General features: G+C 48.0%; 1 protein-coding gene across 2 annotated transcripts in view; it reads right to left on the reverse strand.

Moving 5' to 3' along the window:
* Positions 1 to 7,291: 7,291 nt before the first annotated feature.
* The window catches only part of LOC114068588 (ubiquinol-cytochrome-c reductase complex assembly factor 1), a 46,030-nt gene continuing 37,834 nt past the window's right edge, over positions 7,292 to 15,487 (reverse strand). For both annotated transcript variants that reach the window (XM_027904832.1, XM_027904831.1), the window contains exons 8-10: positions 13,312 to 13,389; positions 11,800 to 11,913; positions 7,292 to 8,475 (exon numbers count right to left, since the gene is read on the reverse strand). In XM_027904832.1, the coding sequence (XP_027760633.1) occupies positions 8,341 to 8,475; positions 11,800 to 11,913; positions 13,312 to 13,389 (327 nt within the window). In that variant the 3' untranslated portion in view covers positions 7,292 to 8,340. The remainder of the gene's footprint in view (positions 8,476 to 11,799; positions 11,914 to 13,311; positions 13,390 to 15,487) is intronic.

The following is a 15,487-nucleotide window of genomic DNA, read 5'->3' on the forward strand; positions in this document are numbered from 1 at the left end:
CTCATCCCTGAGCCACAGCTAACGCTCCTCCTTAGCATTTCTTGGGATCCTGGCTCTGCTACGCCAGCCTCGGGCACAGAAGCCAGGACATCGTATTTTTTTGATACCACGGTGTCACAGTGTTTGTATAAAGCACAGCAGGAATCTTGGTCATCAGATATCACAGGTGAGAAGAGCAATAGCTCACATGCTCTTTTAGCATCTCCCTGGAAATCCTTCAAGGAAAGGGCATTCAACCTTAGGAACCTGGAGCTGTGCAAAGGATGATACTGCCCACATGCTGCCTGTTCTGGGATTAGTTACCTCCAGCTTCCTGAAAGCACCAGGGAGCTATTTTTGGAGGAACAATACGGGCTGACATTGCTATGTGAATTAAAGCACTGTGCAGGAACACACCAGGAGAACACAATGCAGTGTGTGACAAACTGTGCAGAGGAGCACACGGGACCTCCCTCCCAATCAGCTCCCTGGAGCTCCTCATGGTCAGCCAGGGCATGTAGAACTGGCTGGAGAATTGATCTAATCAGCTAGCCTTTTATCTACAAAATCCCTGGAGATTAAATTCATCCAGGCTAAATTAAGTAATCTAAAAGCTAAATGTATGCTCTGGAATAATCACGGGACGATTGTGAGTGGAGGGGGATGACCATGCCTGAGTGTGAACCAGCACAGCCACACAGCAGGCTCTAAGTCAGCTGGGATGAATCATGTCCCCCAGGAACTACCACTCTCCAGGGACTAGAGCTGAGTGGGATGATTAGTTCGGATTAGCTGTCTAGCCTTTACATGCCTGAAGTCAGGATGAAGCCTCAGCAGGACTCTGCAAATGGCAAGAACAGAAGCAAAAGGAGGGTTGAATCAGAAAACTGAAGTTGGCTGCCAGGGCTGTGCTGTGCTGCAGCGAACGAGGGCAAGGGGAGCACCAGGGATGGGAAGAAATTGGAACAAAGCTGCTGGCACACAGGTGTTACTGGTGAAAATAAGTGCTAGAGCAGCTTAAAGAATAACTAACTTAAAATGTGAGGTGAACAGCCAACCCAGTGCAAGGAAGCTTGGGGAAATAACACAGGGAAGGGGCAGTAACATGGATGGTGTTTTTCTGGAGCTGCTTTGCCACTGATAACATAAAAGAAGGGTAACACCACCCTACTTTTTGCCTTCCTAAGGAGCTGAAAAGAGCATGAATTTTAAAGAAGTCATCAAATGCATACCTTCTGCCACATAAACAACTGCTGCTGGCTCCGTAAAGGGATTTACACTGTCTCCAGCTGCTCTTTGGTAATGACCTACTCTCCCTCCAGTAATTTCTCATGGACCTCAGCACATGAAAGCACACACGATGTAAACATCTCCAGCCCAGCTTGTCAGGCTGGGCTCCTTCAGGGTTGGTGGGGAGAGGCAGAGACTTCTAGGAGTCAGATACCTCACCCTGCAGCAGCCACCTGAAACAGGTCCGATGAAATGTGCCTGGGAAACACTTTATCTCGCCCCACCAAGCAGCAGGAGCTCAGGCTGCCAGTCAGGGACGGAGGTTTACCATGCAGACATCTAAAATTAGATGAGAGGTGTCCTGTCCCTGCTGTCTGGCAAAGAGATAAACGTCTATAATTGGCACTCCACGGGCTGATTGGCCAACACAGGATGTGGGAATCGCATCGGCCCATTTCTGCCAGCTAAAAGCAGGGATCTTATCTGGAAGTGTTGTCTGCACACCTCCTGCAATCAACACAGGACAAGGGGAAAATTCCCTCTGGCTGAACACACCCCCCAAGTGCCACTTCCAAGCCAGTGTCCCTGGGCAGCTCTGCTCTGGCTGATACCTGAGGCCAGCCTGGATCCGAGCGTCAGGCAATACTTCATTCTTGCATCCCCCTGCAGATGTTCTTGGAGCTCAGCAAACACAAATGCCTTGCCTGGCTTTTCCACAGAATGTACCTGCTGCTTCCTCTTCACGCACACATGGCAGGCAGCCTGCCAGCCTGTTTGCTGATAGTTCTTGGAGAGCACTCACCCGGGAACATGGGAAGCCAGATTTGCTTCCCCCCCGCCCCCCTTCATTTCAAACTGGAACCCACATCTTCCACCACAAAACATCACAGAGCTCCAAGACACTTCTCCGCAGACGTTTCTGGAAGGCACTGCACAGCAGCGTTCCGCTGTGTGGAATTCACTGGCCAGATGCACGCAGCCAGCACAGCTGGATGAAAAGCCCCAATTGTAGTTCCTGAGCTGAGCTCTGCCAGCACTGAACCCACAGAGCAGTGCAGAGTCCAATCTCCCCGTATTTTGTTCGAGGTTCCCAACCGTGGCGTTACGGAATCTTCCAAACACGGAGGCAGCACGCAAATTCCTTGTTTTATTTATTCCTTTTGTTTAGGCCTCTCTGAAATTAGGGGACAGCAGCCTCACACGGGGCACTGGGCACCAGTTGCCAGCCCCAGGTCAAATTATCCATCCCCAAGTGCTGGCAGGGGAGGCAGGGAACCCCCTGCCCAGGAGAGTTCCCAACATGTTCCTGCTGCAGCTCTGAGGTCCCGACCACCCCTGTGCCCTGCAGGGGAACCAGTGTGTGGCCATGGACCTGCTGGGGTGGCCCTCCAGGGTCCAGCCCCGAGCTGCTCAGGGCACAGCTGTCAGGAGAGGGACCGCACTGTGCCACTCCCTGGGCTGAACGTGGGGAAAAAAAAGCACTTTCAGACACCCCTTCCTTCCCTCCTTCCAAAGGGAATCCACAGAAACGGAGGTGGGCGTTGTAACATCAGCGGGTCTGAGGGTACACGGGGAAGGATGTGGGACAGTGAGTAAATCTCAGGCACAAGATGCCTGGTGTTGACAGGATGTGGAGCAGCCCAGGAGCTGGCAGGTGGGATGAGGAATGAAGGAGCCCAGCTCAATCTGTCAGTGACATAGTCACTCATGAATGTGCAGGGCTCCTGGCTCCCGAAATCAGCACGAAGGAGCTCTCACCCCCTGGGAGACCTGCAGCATCTTCCCAACAGGATCCAGGCTTGGCAGCACGTGCAGGGCCCTCCTACATGAACACACCTGCACGAGGCAGCAAGAACAGGACAGTAGATGTTGCTGGTTCCTGCATTTGTGTGCAGGGAAGTGTTCCCATTAACCTGCCCCAGGTCCCTCCAGCAGATCCTCTGCCATTGGACCTAAACTCCCTGGCTCCTCTCAGCACATCACACCTGGAGCAGCCACTGAAATGTAACAGCAGAAGGTGGAACCACACTCCTGTGAGCTCCTGCTCTGCATTCCCAGTGGAAGGATGAGGCCCAACCATCTCTTCTGTCCCACAAATGAGCAGAACAAGCTGCTCAGCAGGTTGAATGACTGTAAGCAAAACAAGTACTCCCTCAACATGTTCAGCAACTTCAGGAAGAACACAGGTAAGATGCACAGGACAGCCCTGAACGCCTGAAGAAGGGGCAGTGGTATAAAAAACACCTCACCACAGGAGTCTGGGGAGGATCACGAGACTGTTAATGTGCAACTGCCCCATCACACTGCAGGAGGCCGGGCAGCCACAGCACCCCTGGGTGACAGTCCCTTGGCAGCAGAGCCCACTGCTCACTCATGCTGATCCTCAGAGTCTGTCCTAGGTCCTTGCCAAGTTTCCTGGACTCCCATGTAAACTTTTGCCCTCTCCTTGACTTCTCAGGAGAACACGGAGAGCGCTCAGGGCCAAAAGGTGGAGATACTGGTCCCTGTGGCACAGCACAGCAGAATATCACCCAGGGGGCTGGAAGGGGGTTCATCCAGCCTAAAGGCCCAGGCAAGCTGGACACAGCCCAGGTCAGTGGCAAGGACAGGGCACAGGATCATCACAGCCTCTTGTGGGAAAAAGAGCAAAGAAGCCTTGATTAGGGTTTATTAATCAGGGAGACAACAAAGGTCAGATGAAGCGCTGCAGATGTGAAGAGGCAGATGGGAAGGACAGGAGCCTGTACAGGGGGTCTCCACTAGGAAATCTGGACAATGCTCTCAGGCTCAGGGTGGGATTCTTGGGGTGTCCTGTGCAGGCACTGGAGTTGGACTCAATGATCCTTGTGGGTCCCTTCCAGCTCAGGCTGTTCTATGGTTCCAAATTAGCTGCCACCAGCATCATCCAAGAAAAAACCCCATGTACTCACAGCCAAAGCCCAGCACTGGGGCCTGAGATGACCACTGTATTTGTGGCACAACTCTCCTGGCAGAAAAGTTAGAAAGACACAGCAGTTTCAAGGTGTTAACTTAAACCTTTCCAATTCCCTCCACCGGGACTTTCATCTGAAGAAAGCAAAACGCAGTCTGGCTGTGGAGCTCCATGAACTGCTCAGCACACCCGTAGAGGGGATCAGCAAACCTCTCCAAGTGCTCAAGAGGTACTTCAGCACATCCCTGGGATGCAGACAACCCTTGCCATGTGCTCAGGATTAAACCAGTCCCACAGAAACGCTGCAAGCAGGAGAATGTGAAAAAATACAAGTGGGGCACAGAGTCAGGCACGGCTCCCACTGCTCCTCAAAGCGGCGCCAGGAAGTGGCACAGGGACTGTGCCTGTAGAAACAGTCCCCTCCCAGCTGATGCTCACCTTCCCACCTTTGCTACTCTCCATCTACTCTACATTCATCTGATATCAAGCTCTTATTTAATCCTTCAAGCTAGGCGCAGGGTAAGGGAGACAGGACAGCAGTTACCCCAGCTGCCAGGTCAGGAGCAGCACCCTCTGACCCAAGGGCTTGGTGGGGCAGAGGCACAGCTGAAAACGTCACTTGGTGGGAGGTGCAGATGGGAGTCACAAATCTGGGAAGTGGAAGCTGCATTTTAGCAGGGCTTAAGCACAGGACATCAGGGGAAATGCAGAGATCACCCAGGATGCCCACGCTCTCAGCACTTCGGTGCTTTAAAAGATGCAGGGGAAACAGTTCCATACCCAAATGTGGTGTGAGCACAGCAGCCCAGATGGCACAGAAAAACATTTAAACACCTAAAATAGAGAGTGGGCAGTGAAGGGTATCAGATGACTCCTCCCAACTCCAAAATGTCTCAAGAGAACCAGCCTGAAGCAAGAGCCTTCCCAGGTCTGACCCTGTGAGGCAAAACATGCTCCTGCTCTATCTCTGGTGCAAAACAGGAGAGAAGGAAGGGAGGACGCTGAGCAGTGGCCCTTCTGCTCACAGAGAGCAAGCCAAGATCCAGCTGAAATCCTGAGTGCTTCCTAGGGGCTCATGGCTCTTCATTTCAATATACCTGGGAAAGCTGGGGGAATAGGTCCTTTGGAATAACCTGTGATGTCCAAATTCTGTATATGAGACAGGAGATCAGGTTGGATGATGAAGTGCTTTGTAAGGTTCCTTCCAGAAGCAATGCACAGTAAGTGCCCCCAAGCCAGTGCTCTGAGACCACTTTCCAAAAACCCAACAGCATAAAAAAGAACTGTCCATAAGCAAAACACCTTCAATCATTCCTTCTGGAAAACCTTGAAAATGGGAAAAGGTGGGCTTTACAATGTTTGGTTCAGGCCCCTCTGCCCTTGGAGCACTGCTGTGCACAAGAATCACTCACCTGCCAGTCACTGCTGCTGGAACACTTGCAGGGGGCGGGTTTTTTTGCTACTGAAAATGTATTTTCTTTCAAGGATTCTAAATTTCTGGCTGTAAAGAAAGATGTCTTATATAAGATACTGGCAATGGCACCTTCCCAGCTCACCTTTCTTCACCTCTTGAGAGTGAGAGGGGTCATATCACAGTCATGGAATGGTTTGTATGGGAAGGGACCTTAAAGCCCACCAAGTGCCAACCCCTGACGTGGGCAGGGACACCTTACACCAGCCCAGGTTGCTCCAAGCCCCGTCCAACCTGGCCTTGGACACTTCCAGGGATGGGGCAGCCACAGCTCCTCTGGCCTCCCCACCCTCTCACAGGGAAGGATTCCTTCCCAGCATCCAATGTAATATTGTACATCCAGATCCTGTCTCTGGGTAACTAATGACTGGGAAGCAAACTCTTCCCTGGTCCTGTGTAGCCTCCAGTGGATGTTTCCTCTCTAACAAATTACCTTTTTAATTCACAGACAGTTTCTGCCTTACTTTCTCAGCAGGCTCCAAACACTCCCCAGTGCTGGCTCAGCCCAGCCAGCGGGCGGGTGCAGCATTTCATGGCCCGGGCAGGGCGCTGATTACAGGTCTTGATCCTCACCCTAATAAAAGGAGCAAAGGCAGATGCTAATGAGTGCATCTGGCACCATCATTTCGGGAGCCTCCTGCCCATAAACACAAGGGAGGGTTCCATTTTGACCACATGGCTGTCCCGCATTTGGAGCACAAAGGGCATTGTCACCTCCAGACCAGTCGTGCCACTGAACTCCAGCAGCTCCTGCTTTCACATGGGCACCACATGGCCTCCCAGGCTGGATGGTGGTGGAATCCCAGTCCTGTGTTCCCATGGCATGGATAACATGGAGCCCAGGTTTCAATTACACAGCAGGAAAGGGGTTAAAGTTTAAATAACTGTTTTGTATATGAATTAATGTACGTAGCTTTGAGCCAAAATATCTACCATTAATTTTTCCACCTATTTCAGGAGCAGTAAGATACACAAAGTAAAGTTTATTTTGGTACTTGGTATACTTCACTCTCATTAAAAATAAATTAATCAGCAAATTCCTACACAGCTCAGCCTTCTTTTATGTAAATACAAGCCAGCTGTAATGAATTACAAGGTGTTATTATCTCACACACACTGTATAATACTTCACACATAAGAGGTTTCTCTGCTTAGCTCAGCTTTCAACAAAAGCATCTTAAATAAACTGCAAGCAAGTTGTTTGGGCTGTAATGTTTTCACAGAGAAGGGATACACCTCACACAGAGAGGGGCTCTTTACATGACTCATTTTATAACAAGTTAAACTGAGGAAGTTCACCTTGGAAAAAAAATAACAAAATGCCTGTTTTATACACAGAAGGCTCCCTAAGAGAAGATTTAAAAAAAAAAAAAAAATAGAAGGCAGTGTTTGGGAGCCTCTATCCTGCATCCCACTGCTCTTTGCATGGAGAAGGGATGGCAAATATTCCCCAACACACACACTATGAAGAAACCAACTTGAGAAGGAAGAACAGGCACAGCCAGGCACAGTCACCCACTTTCACCAGATTAAGGAGTCACAAATCGAGGATTAAATTCACAAATTAAGGGCTATCACCTTTGACTTTTGTTTAATATTTTTATTAGGAATAAGCCCTGATTTCATAGGGCTTATTCTTATCAAAAGCACACAGGGCACAAAAACCAAACACACAGCAATTTTACCCAGACTGACATTTATTACTGACTTGGATTTTGGACAGGAGAGAGAAATGAAAACTGGTTTTGCCACTGACCTGGAAACAGCCTGGTGAACCCTCCACCCACACAGAGCACCTCAGCCTCTGCTGATCTCACCAGTGCAGCTCCTGCTCCCCTAATTACTGTGTTGGCATCATTTGCCTGCACAGCCGTAGAAAGTTTTCTCTGGCACTGATGGGTCTTGCTAAAAAGCCCTGGACCGCTGTTATGGGGTGAGGAGGATGGCAGGGTCCTGTCCCAGGGACACAAACAGGGATGTTCTTTTCAGGAAGAAATTCCTAGAGCACAACTCTACAGAGAATGTGGAAGTATCAGCAAGGCAGACTGAAACATCAAGTACTGAGGCAGCTTTTAGTGCCAGCCCAGCCATGATTTGGGCTTTAATCTCCCTAAGATGGCCAGAGACACAGAGGATTGCTGGGGACCGTGCATTATTCTTTGCATTCTCTCATTCTTGTGCAACAGAGCAGAGTTTCCAAAAAGGATTTTCACAGAAAACCCTTCAGAATCTTTTAAAGCAATTCTTAACTCCACTAAAGCAAAGATGGACCATTCCATCTCAACATCAGGCTTTTAAAATATATATTTAACATCTAATCTGCAAAGCTCAGATTTGCATTGACAACCATTCAGGGAGCAGAGGACACCGCCGTGTCTCTGGGTAGCAGCTCTTTAAACGAGGCAAAGGACAGAAATGTCTTCTGGAGAGAACTCTATGTCATGGTGAATACCTGGTTTCCTAAAGACAGAAGGCAGCTCTGTCCATTTGACAGCCAGGGCCACTCAGGGCCATAAAAAGGACAGAGGTTCTCAAACCAACAAGGATTGACTTGCAGGTGAAGGTTCAGAGGAGTATGGCTGTCCAGGTTGCTACTGAGGCACCACGGATGGGATAGCTAATGAAATATCTTTTTTTTTTTTCCAACAGCAGATTTTTCTTCCTGAGCTCACAGCCTCAGCCCAGTCCCACTTCAGGCACGCCTCCCAAGCTGTTCCAAACACGGATCTCAGAGTCCTTCGTCGTTGTAGACGGGGGAGAGGGGCTTGAGGATGCTGCGGGCGTCGCTCTCCACCAGCGGCCGCCAGCTCACCTCGCCCGTGAGCAGCAGGTCCTCCCCGCTCAGCGCGTCCAGGTGCTGCACCTGCAAGCACAGCAAGTCACTGCCACGTGTCCCATCACCCAGGCAAGGCTCTCAAGAGCAGCACAAACACAGTTCTCTCCAGAAAGCAAGCACAGCAGGGAGATTTTCGCCTGCTTTGCCATTTGCACGTGGTACACCTAAAAACGTCACCTCCCACTGTGACAAGACCCGAGGGAATCGGCCTGAAGTTGTGTCAGGAAGGTTTGGGTTGGATCTTAGAAAAAGATCCTTCCCCCAGAGGGTGGTTGGCACTGAACAGGCTCCCCAGAGCAGTGGGCACAGCACCAAGGCTGCCAGAGCTCCAGGAGGGTTTGGAGGATACTCTGGGGCACAGGGGGTGACTCTTGGGGATGGGCCTGTGCAGAGCCAGGAGTTGGACTTGATGATCCTTCTGGGTCCCTTCCAGCTTGGCATATTCTGTGATTCTGTGACTGCAAAGCCCCACGGAAAGGCCTGGGAGATAAGGATCTGCAGATGCTCTGGAGTCACCTGCGTCAGGCTCTCCACTAACGCCTCAGCTAATGCCTCCTCTGAGAGTTTGGCACCAGGGCAAAGAGGAGCCACGCAGAGCTACCGTGAGTCACTTCATCTTCCTGGCAGGTCCTGCAGGTGACACTGCCCACATCACCACCCTGTGGAGGGCTCTCATCAAAGGGGCTTCACACAGACTGAGGCTTTTCACTACACAACAAAGGCCTGACCAGCAGGGAGCACCTGGGATTTGTCACATAAAAGCACAGGAGCTGGAGGAGGTGAACACGGAATGAACACTCATCCTCACAATACAAGAAATCCCAGACTGGTTTGGGTTGGAAGGGACTTAAAGCCCATCCCGTTCCACCCCCTGCCACGGGCAGGGACACCTTCTCCTATCCCAGGTTGCTCCAAGCCCCATCCAACCTGGCCTTGGACACTCCCAGGGATGGGGCAGCCACAGCTCTCCAGGCAAAATACTTGGGGATCTAATGAAATTTAAGCAAAATAAAAAACCCTCTTGCCATACAGCAGGGGATTAATGTGCTGCCACAGGACACTGTAAACACAGAGAGGGGGAAGAAAAAGAAAACAGTCCCTCAGGGGTCAGTCAAAGCTGAACCCACCACTGCTGGCTCAGGAAGGCTGGAAGAGCTGAGCAGGGGCACAGTGCACACGTTGCCCTGTGAGTAAATTCTTCCCTGGCATGCACTAATATCCACTGTTAGAGAAGGACCCACAGGAAATCGTGGGAAGACCTGGTACACAGTGTTACTGGAAACAAAGGATAATTGGACAAGGAGTTTCTCAACAGAAGAAAGAATGCACCAACGGCCACGTCAAAAAGCCACCTAAGCACAATGCCCTGTTCCTGACAGCCACCACCAGCAGATTCCCCAGGAGGAGTTAAACACAACACATGCACACAGTGCTGTTTTCCTGATTTCTTTTCCCTCCCTCTCAAAATCTTTTCTTACAGGGGCTTTGAGTCTGAAGTGGCTGTAACGGCCCTGGACAAACTCCTGTTCCACAGACCTTGCCAGTGGCTTTGGAATCCACGTGCAACGGCAACGCTCTGTCCCCCCATTCCTGTGCCGCCGAACACCTTTCCCTGCTCACCTCCCAAATGCCTTCAGGGTTTCCCAGAGCCACCTCCTGTTCTTTCTCAGCTGGTTTTTTGGACAGGGGATCCTACTCTTTGCTAATAAAGGAGCTGTTTCACTGTCAGCCTTATTGCTCCTCTCTGAACCTTCTCCAGCTCAGGTTTTGTCTGTCTTGATGGTCAGCACCCAAACCAGACACATTATTCAAGCTCATACAGGTCCCATGGATGTAAAAAGTGGCAGGACAGCCCCATTTTATTCTCTATTCCTTAACAGTTCTGAGCATTTGGTTTACATTTTTTTAAACACTACGGAGTGCTGAGCTGAAGTTTTGATAATACAATTGTAATCTCAAGGCCTCGTTCTTGTGTGGTGAAAGTTCAGAGCTCACTGATATATAGGTAAAGCTGGGAATGTTCTCCTCAAGTGCACCACCTGTCTGCAGGAATGACCTGTCTGCACAGAACCTGTGCTGATTCCTCCCCAATGTGCCGCATTTTTCTGCCTAATCACTCTTTCCTATTCAACTGCTGATTGCTTCTGACCTTTGCTTGAATATACAGAAGAGCAATAAATTCCCCACCTGGCGGGAAATTGTCCCAAGTGACTTCTTACATGTGTTTGCTCCCTGCAAACTTTCCTACAGCCCCACTGATGTTAAGCATCAGCAACCCTCAGCACTAAATTAAGCCAGACCCTCCTAAGAGCCTTCTGGCATTCCCAAAGTGTCCTCAGTCCCTTAGGAAGCCCAGCCTTTTACTTCCCAAGCCATTTTCTCAGACACAAACTGAAATACTTTCTCGCTAAACCTCTATCTGGTCCTGAATACAGTATAGGAAATATTACACATAATGATGATGGTGGAAATTCTGGTCTTCCATTCCCTGTCCAACACCCTACCCTCTTCCTCCAGAACCTCTCTCACCCTTTTCTTTGGTGCCCACCTGGACTGTATCCCACGAACATTTCCTAGAAATCTGGTTCACAAACCTCCTCAGGGTTAAGAGGACAAACACTACTCAGTATTGTCTCCTCCAGGTAATAACCCAAAGAAACAGAAATAATTCGGGAAAACAAAACCTTTTACTTCTTTCCCTCAAAGATCTTCAGAGACTTTCAAGCTATTTCACTATGAAGAGGATCCCAACTCCACAACAACAATTACAACCTACAACAAGCTCCAGCCCATTTCTGACAGATTTTTCCAGCCCCTCCACAGCAGATGTCCTGAAAGAGATGAACAGGGTTGTTTTCAATATGCTGTGAGCTTCTCTTTTCATCAAACTGCAATAATGATCTCTCCTCTCTTATGACCAGTGACAGGACCTGAGGGAATGGCTGGAGCTGTGCCAGGGCAGGCTCAGGTTGGATCTCAGGGAAAGGTTCTTCCCCCAGAGGGTGGTTGGCACTGAACAGGCTCCCCAGGGCAGTGGGCACGGCCCCAAGGCTGCCAGAGCTGCAGGAGGGTTTGGACAATGCTCTGAGGGACAGGGTGGGATTGCTGGGGTGTCTGTGCAGGGCCAGGAGTTGAACTGGATGATCCTTCTGGGTCCCTTCCAACCCAGGATAATCTCCCATTCTATAATAAATATAATCCAGATTTTACATTTTTACCTTTTTCTCCTTAAACATGATCACCGAATATTAAAATCAGATTTATTTATGAGAACTGAGCCACACATGCAAGCAATAAACCCCAGCATTCAGTATTGTAAAGCAGAGGCTGGGGAGGAGCCTCTCCCCGTACCTGTTTGCGCACGTACTCCACGAGTAACTCCAGATGCCGAGGGTCGTCACAGTTCCTGTTGAAAAGGTTCCTCCAAAGAGCTGCTGCCAGAACATGATCATCAGACAAGATTCCCTAAAGGAAGTACAGAGGGGGATTAAAAACTGCACGTGAAGAGGGTCTGAACACGAGACACCCGCACTTGGCGCGTGGCCACGGCACCTGTCTCGCAGCCACAGCTGCCGCGGGCCCTGCACGTGGAAAGGCAGCAACATCACTCCTTCCCAGCATGGAAAAACAACCCTGGCCCTCAATTAATTTACAGAGCAGCCTGTAACCAATATTCTGGCAAGTTAATTTGGAAAAAAAAACCTGGGTCAGGGTATTCCTAACGTAGGAGTCGATAACTGCATTTCTGGGTTATGAAATCTCTGCCATAAAAAAGGCGACCTTGCAGAGAAGGCAGCGCCGTCTCATGGGAACGGGTGAAGGCCATAACACTTGGAAAAGAAAAATTAGAGGGTATTTAACCCAATGTTGCAGAAATGTAGTCTGGATTTTGCTATTTTGCGTTGCTTTTTTCCTTTTCATTCTAAATGAGAGTGAACTCCTCCTCATCAAGAACTGTGTAGATTTTTCCAGTTAAATCTAATATTGGCTTTGGTTTATCCAAGAACCACATCCACGAACGCTTTTTGTCCAAATCCTCTCCCACTTTTACTGTATTCTTAGATTATGTGGTATTATCACTGTAGTCTCATAACTCCTGGCCTCTGCTAATACATTTGCCAAAGGCAAAAGAGGACTGTAAAATATTCAGTTAAAAATAAAAAAAAAGTCAACATTTGTCTTTAATTGAAGCAGACATTTTGTTTCCAAAAAGACTGACAACAAAACACAGGCAGACACATCTAGTTATAACTAGCCTATAAATTTGTATGTGTAACACTGTCCCCAACTCTGTGAGTTTACATTTACAAGATATTAATAATGCAAATCACAGTGCAACGACATAGTACCACTCTGTGAGTAAGAGCATCTGAAGAGCAACACTCACTAGAGCAAAAAAATAACTACAAAAAGAGATGATGTAGTTGTATTTTCCTCTTGGAAGTCCCGCAGACACTCATGCACAGCGGTGCTTTTGCCCCCGTGTACCTAATAAAGGTACTGCCTATAAATATTCTCCCACAGACTCCCTATAAATACTCCATAAATACTCTTTGCTTTCAAAGTACAGCTGAGTACAGTGGGATTCAGAGGGAGAAAATGATTTAGTGATGGCCAAGCAGGGATGGTGAAGCAGCACCAAGAACACCCTAACCCCTTCCACACCCCATGGTTTAAACCCACGTGTTCTGTGATGGTTTCTTAAAAGCCCTTTCATTCAGGGTACATAACTAAGAAGTCTCTTCCTTAATATAACATTTCTCCAAAGATATGGACACTGCATGTTCTACCAATCTGGAATATTCTGTGTTCATGAATTAGATGGCCTAGCTCTGGCACATTCACTGAAAACATCCTTCTTACCTCATCATATCCAAACAGAGCTGCATAGAAATTTTCTACCATACTTTTCAAATCTTCCTTTAGAGCAACAGAATTAATCTGAAAAATAAACCAGAAAACCATCAGTGTAGGCTCTAAAAAGGGGGCGAGGAGAAAATGTTACCACTTTCACTTTTCCAGCAGCCTTTCCAGACCTTGAATCATTCTTAGAAACTCAAATGTTCTTCAACCTTTTTGCCCCAAAGCATGGACTGCAGAACTGGACGTGCTGCTGCAGGGAAAGTACAGGGATGCTAAAGACAGAGACACCATCCCTGCCACTGCTCCCTCTTCACCTGTCAGCACTGGCTCTCAGTCAGCAAGCACATGACTTCTGCCTCTACAGCATCTCTGGGAGCTCAGACTCGCTGTTTTTTGACGATGACTAAATTTCTTTCAGAGTTAGTGATGATCCAGCAACTTCCCCCTAGTGCTGTGTGACCCAGTCCAAGTTCCACACTGACTTTCAGCTAAATTTAACAACCGCTTAAATATTTGCTGGTTTGGTCTAAGCCACCCATTGGCTCAAGAACTGACCCCGTGCGAGCTTAAGATGGAACTGGAGCAACTGCTGGGCGCAGAGGGACGGCTGAAACACCTCCTGTGCATCTCCCTCGTGCACAGTCTGTCCCTTTTACCTGTACTTTATCTACAGAGTGACTCAGTTCTTCTCCCAGGGCTGAGCTACACTTGGGCAAAGCTGTTTCTTTGCACTGGCTCTCGTGAGGGATCCAAGCATTTCTTTTCTACTGAAGCATAAAGGACAAGGATAATCAAGCCCTGCACAGCAGCAGGACACTCAGGTGTGAGACTGAGCCTGGAGACTGGTTTGACAAAACAGAGACAGTGAACAGGAGTGAGAGAGAGTGAACAGGAGACACAGCCCATCACACTGGGAACCTCTTGTCCTAAATACTCTCTCGGCATCCTTACGAGTATTCACCTCAGTAATTATGCAACAGCTTTTCTGTCAAAAAAGGAGGTAGTTTTTGCCAAGTGAGCAAATCTCCAGTTCAAATATTCTTCCATTAAACCACTGTCTTTTTTCATCTGTTGATTTTTATAGCAATGCACATAGTGCAAACATAAGGAAAATTCCTTTTATGTCAGTTACTCATATTTTTCCATTAATATAAACTATTAAAATTCAAGCAGATATTTTATAGGCTATCAAGATTTGGAGACTGGTTATTATTGAATGCTTAAAAAAAGAACTAAACTTAAGAAATCAGAGGGTTAAATGATGACTGCAACTTCTGTAATGACTTAATTAAAATTTTATTGAGTACATAAACTATGATGTCATTTCTACCCAACCATGCTCAAACCTTCTGTGCATGTCAGAGATCGTGGTTTTTCTCAATAGAACATGCTTCTAAATAAGCTGCACTTCTACAGCTCTAATAAGGGGGAGCAGGTCTCATGTAACACACTCAATAAATTATCCTTCCATTTTAAACAAACAAATTCCATGAGTTATTATATATTTGCCACGCACTTTTTATGACATAATAAAAATGTTACCTCAAGGATTACTTAACACATACTACAAATGTTACAGCAGGCAACTGCAAGGGGCAAAGAAAACAAATAGTCCCATTACAGAGACAAGTCCTGGACTATACATCCCTGGGGAAGCAGCTTTACCTTCTAAAAACAAAGAGCAGCAGCTTTAAGTTAGCAAGAAATAGATCGATGAAGGAGATAACCAAGTTAAACAAACACGGCAATAAATACATCTCAAAAGACAGTTTCAGATATAAAACATGAGTCTGGGGATGGTGCGGTATCTTAGGCAATAAAATGGTATTTAAAGGAATATTGCAGTTTCTGAAGAATACAACTGGCACTGGTTAGGTACAAACACTGAAGGAAAAAAATCCTTCTTTATAAATCAAGAAAAATGAGTAAATCCAAATCAGCATTTGCTGGAAGCGCTTCCTCTTTCAGAGCTTGTGCACGTTCTTACCACTGGCAAGTTTCATGATCTGGTTGGTCCTGATTCTGCTGACTCTTCCACAGTCTGTTATTAAGAAGGAAAACTGCTAGAGAATTCCAAGTGAGTAATTGCTAATAACAAGGAAAAAATCAGTAACATCTGGAGCTCTTCTTGGGACTTCACCGCCCCTTTGCCTTCCTTGGAACGACCCAGTGCAGA

This window comes from Empidonax traillii, unplaced genomic scaffold, assembly GCF_003031625.1.
Source record: "Empidonax traillii isolate 1590-97213 ecotype Southwest subspecies unplaced genomic scaffold, ASM303162v1 scaffold1097:size207311, whole genome shotgun sequence".
Lineage (NCBI taxonomy): Eukaryota > Metazoa > Chordata > Aves > Passeriformes > Tyrannidae > Empidonax > Empidonax traillii.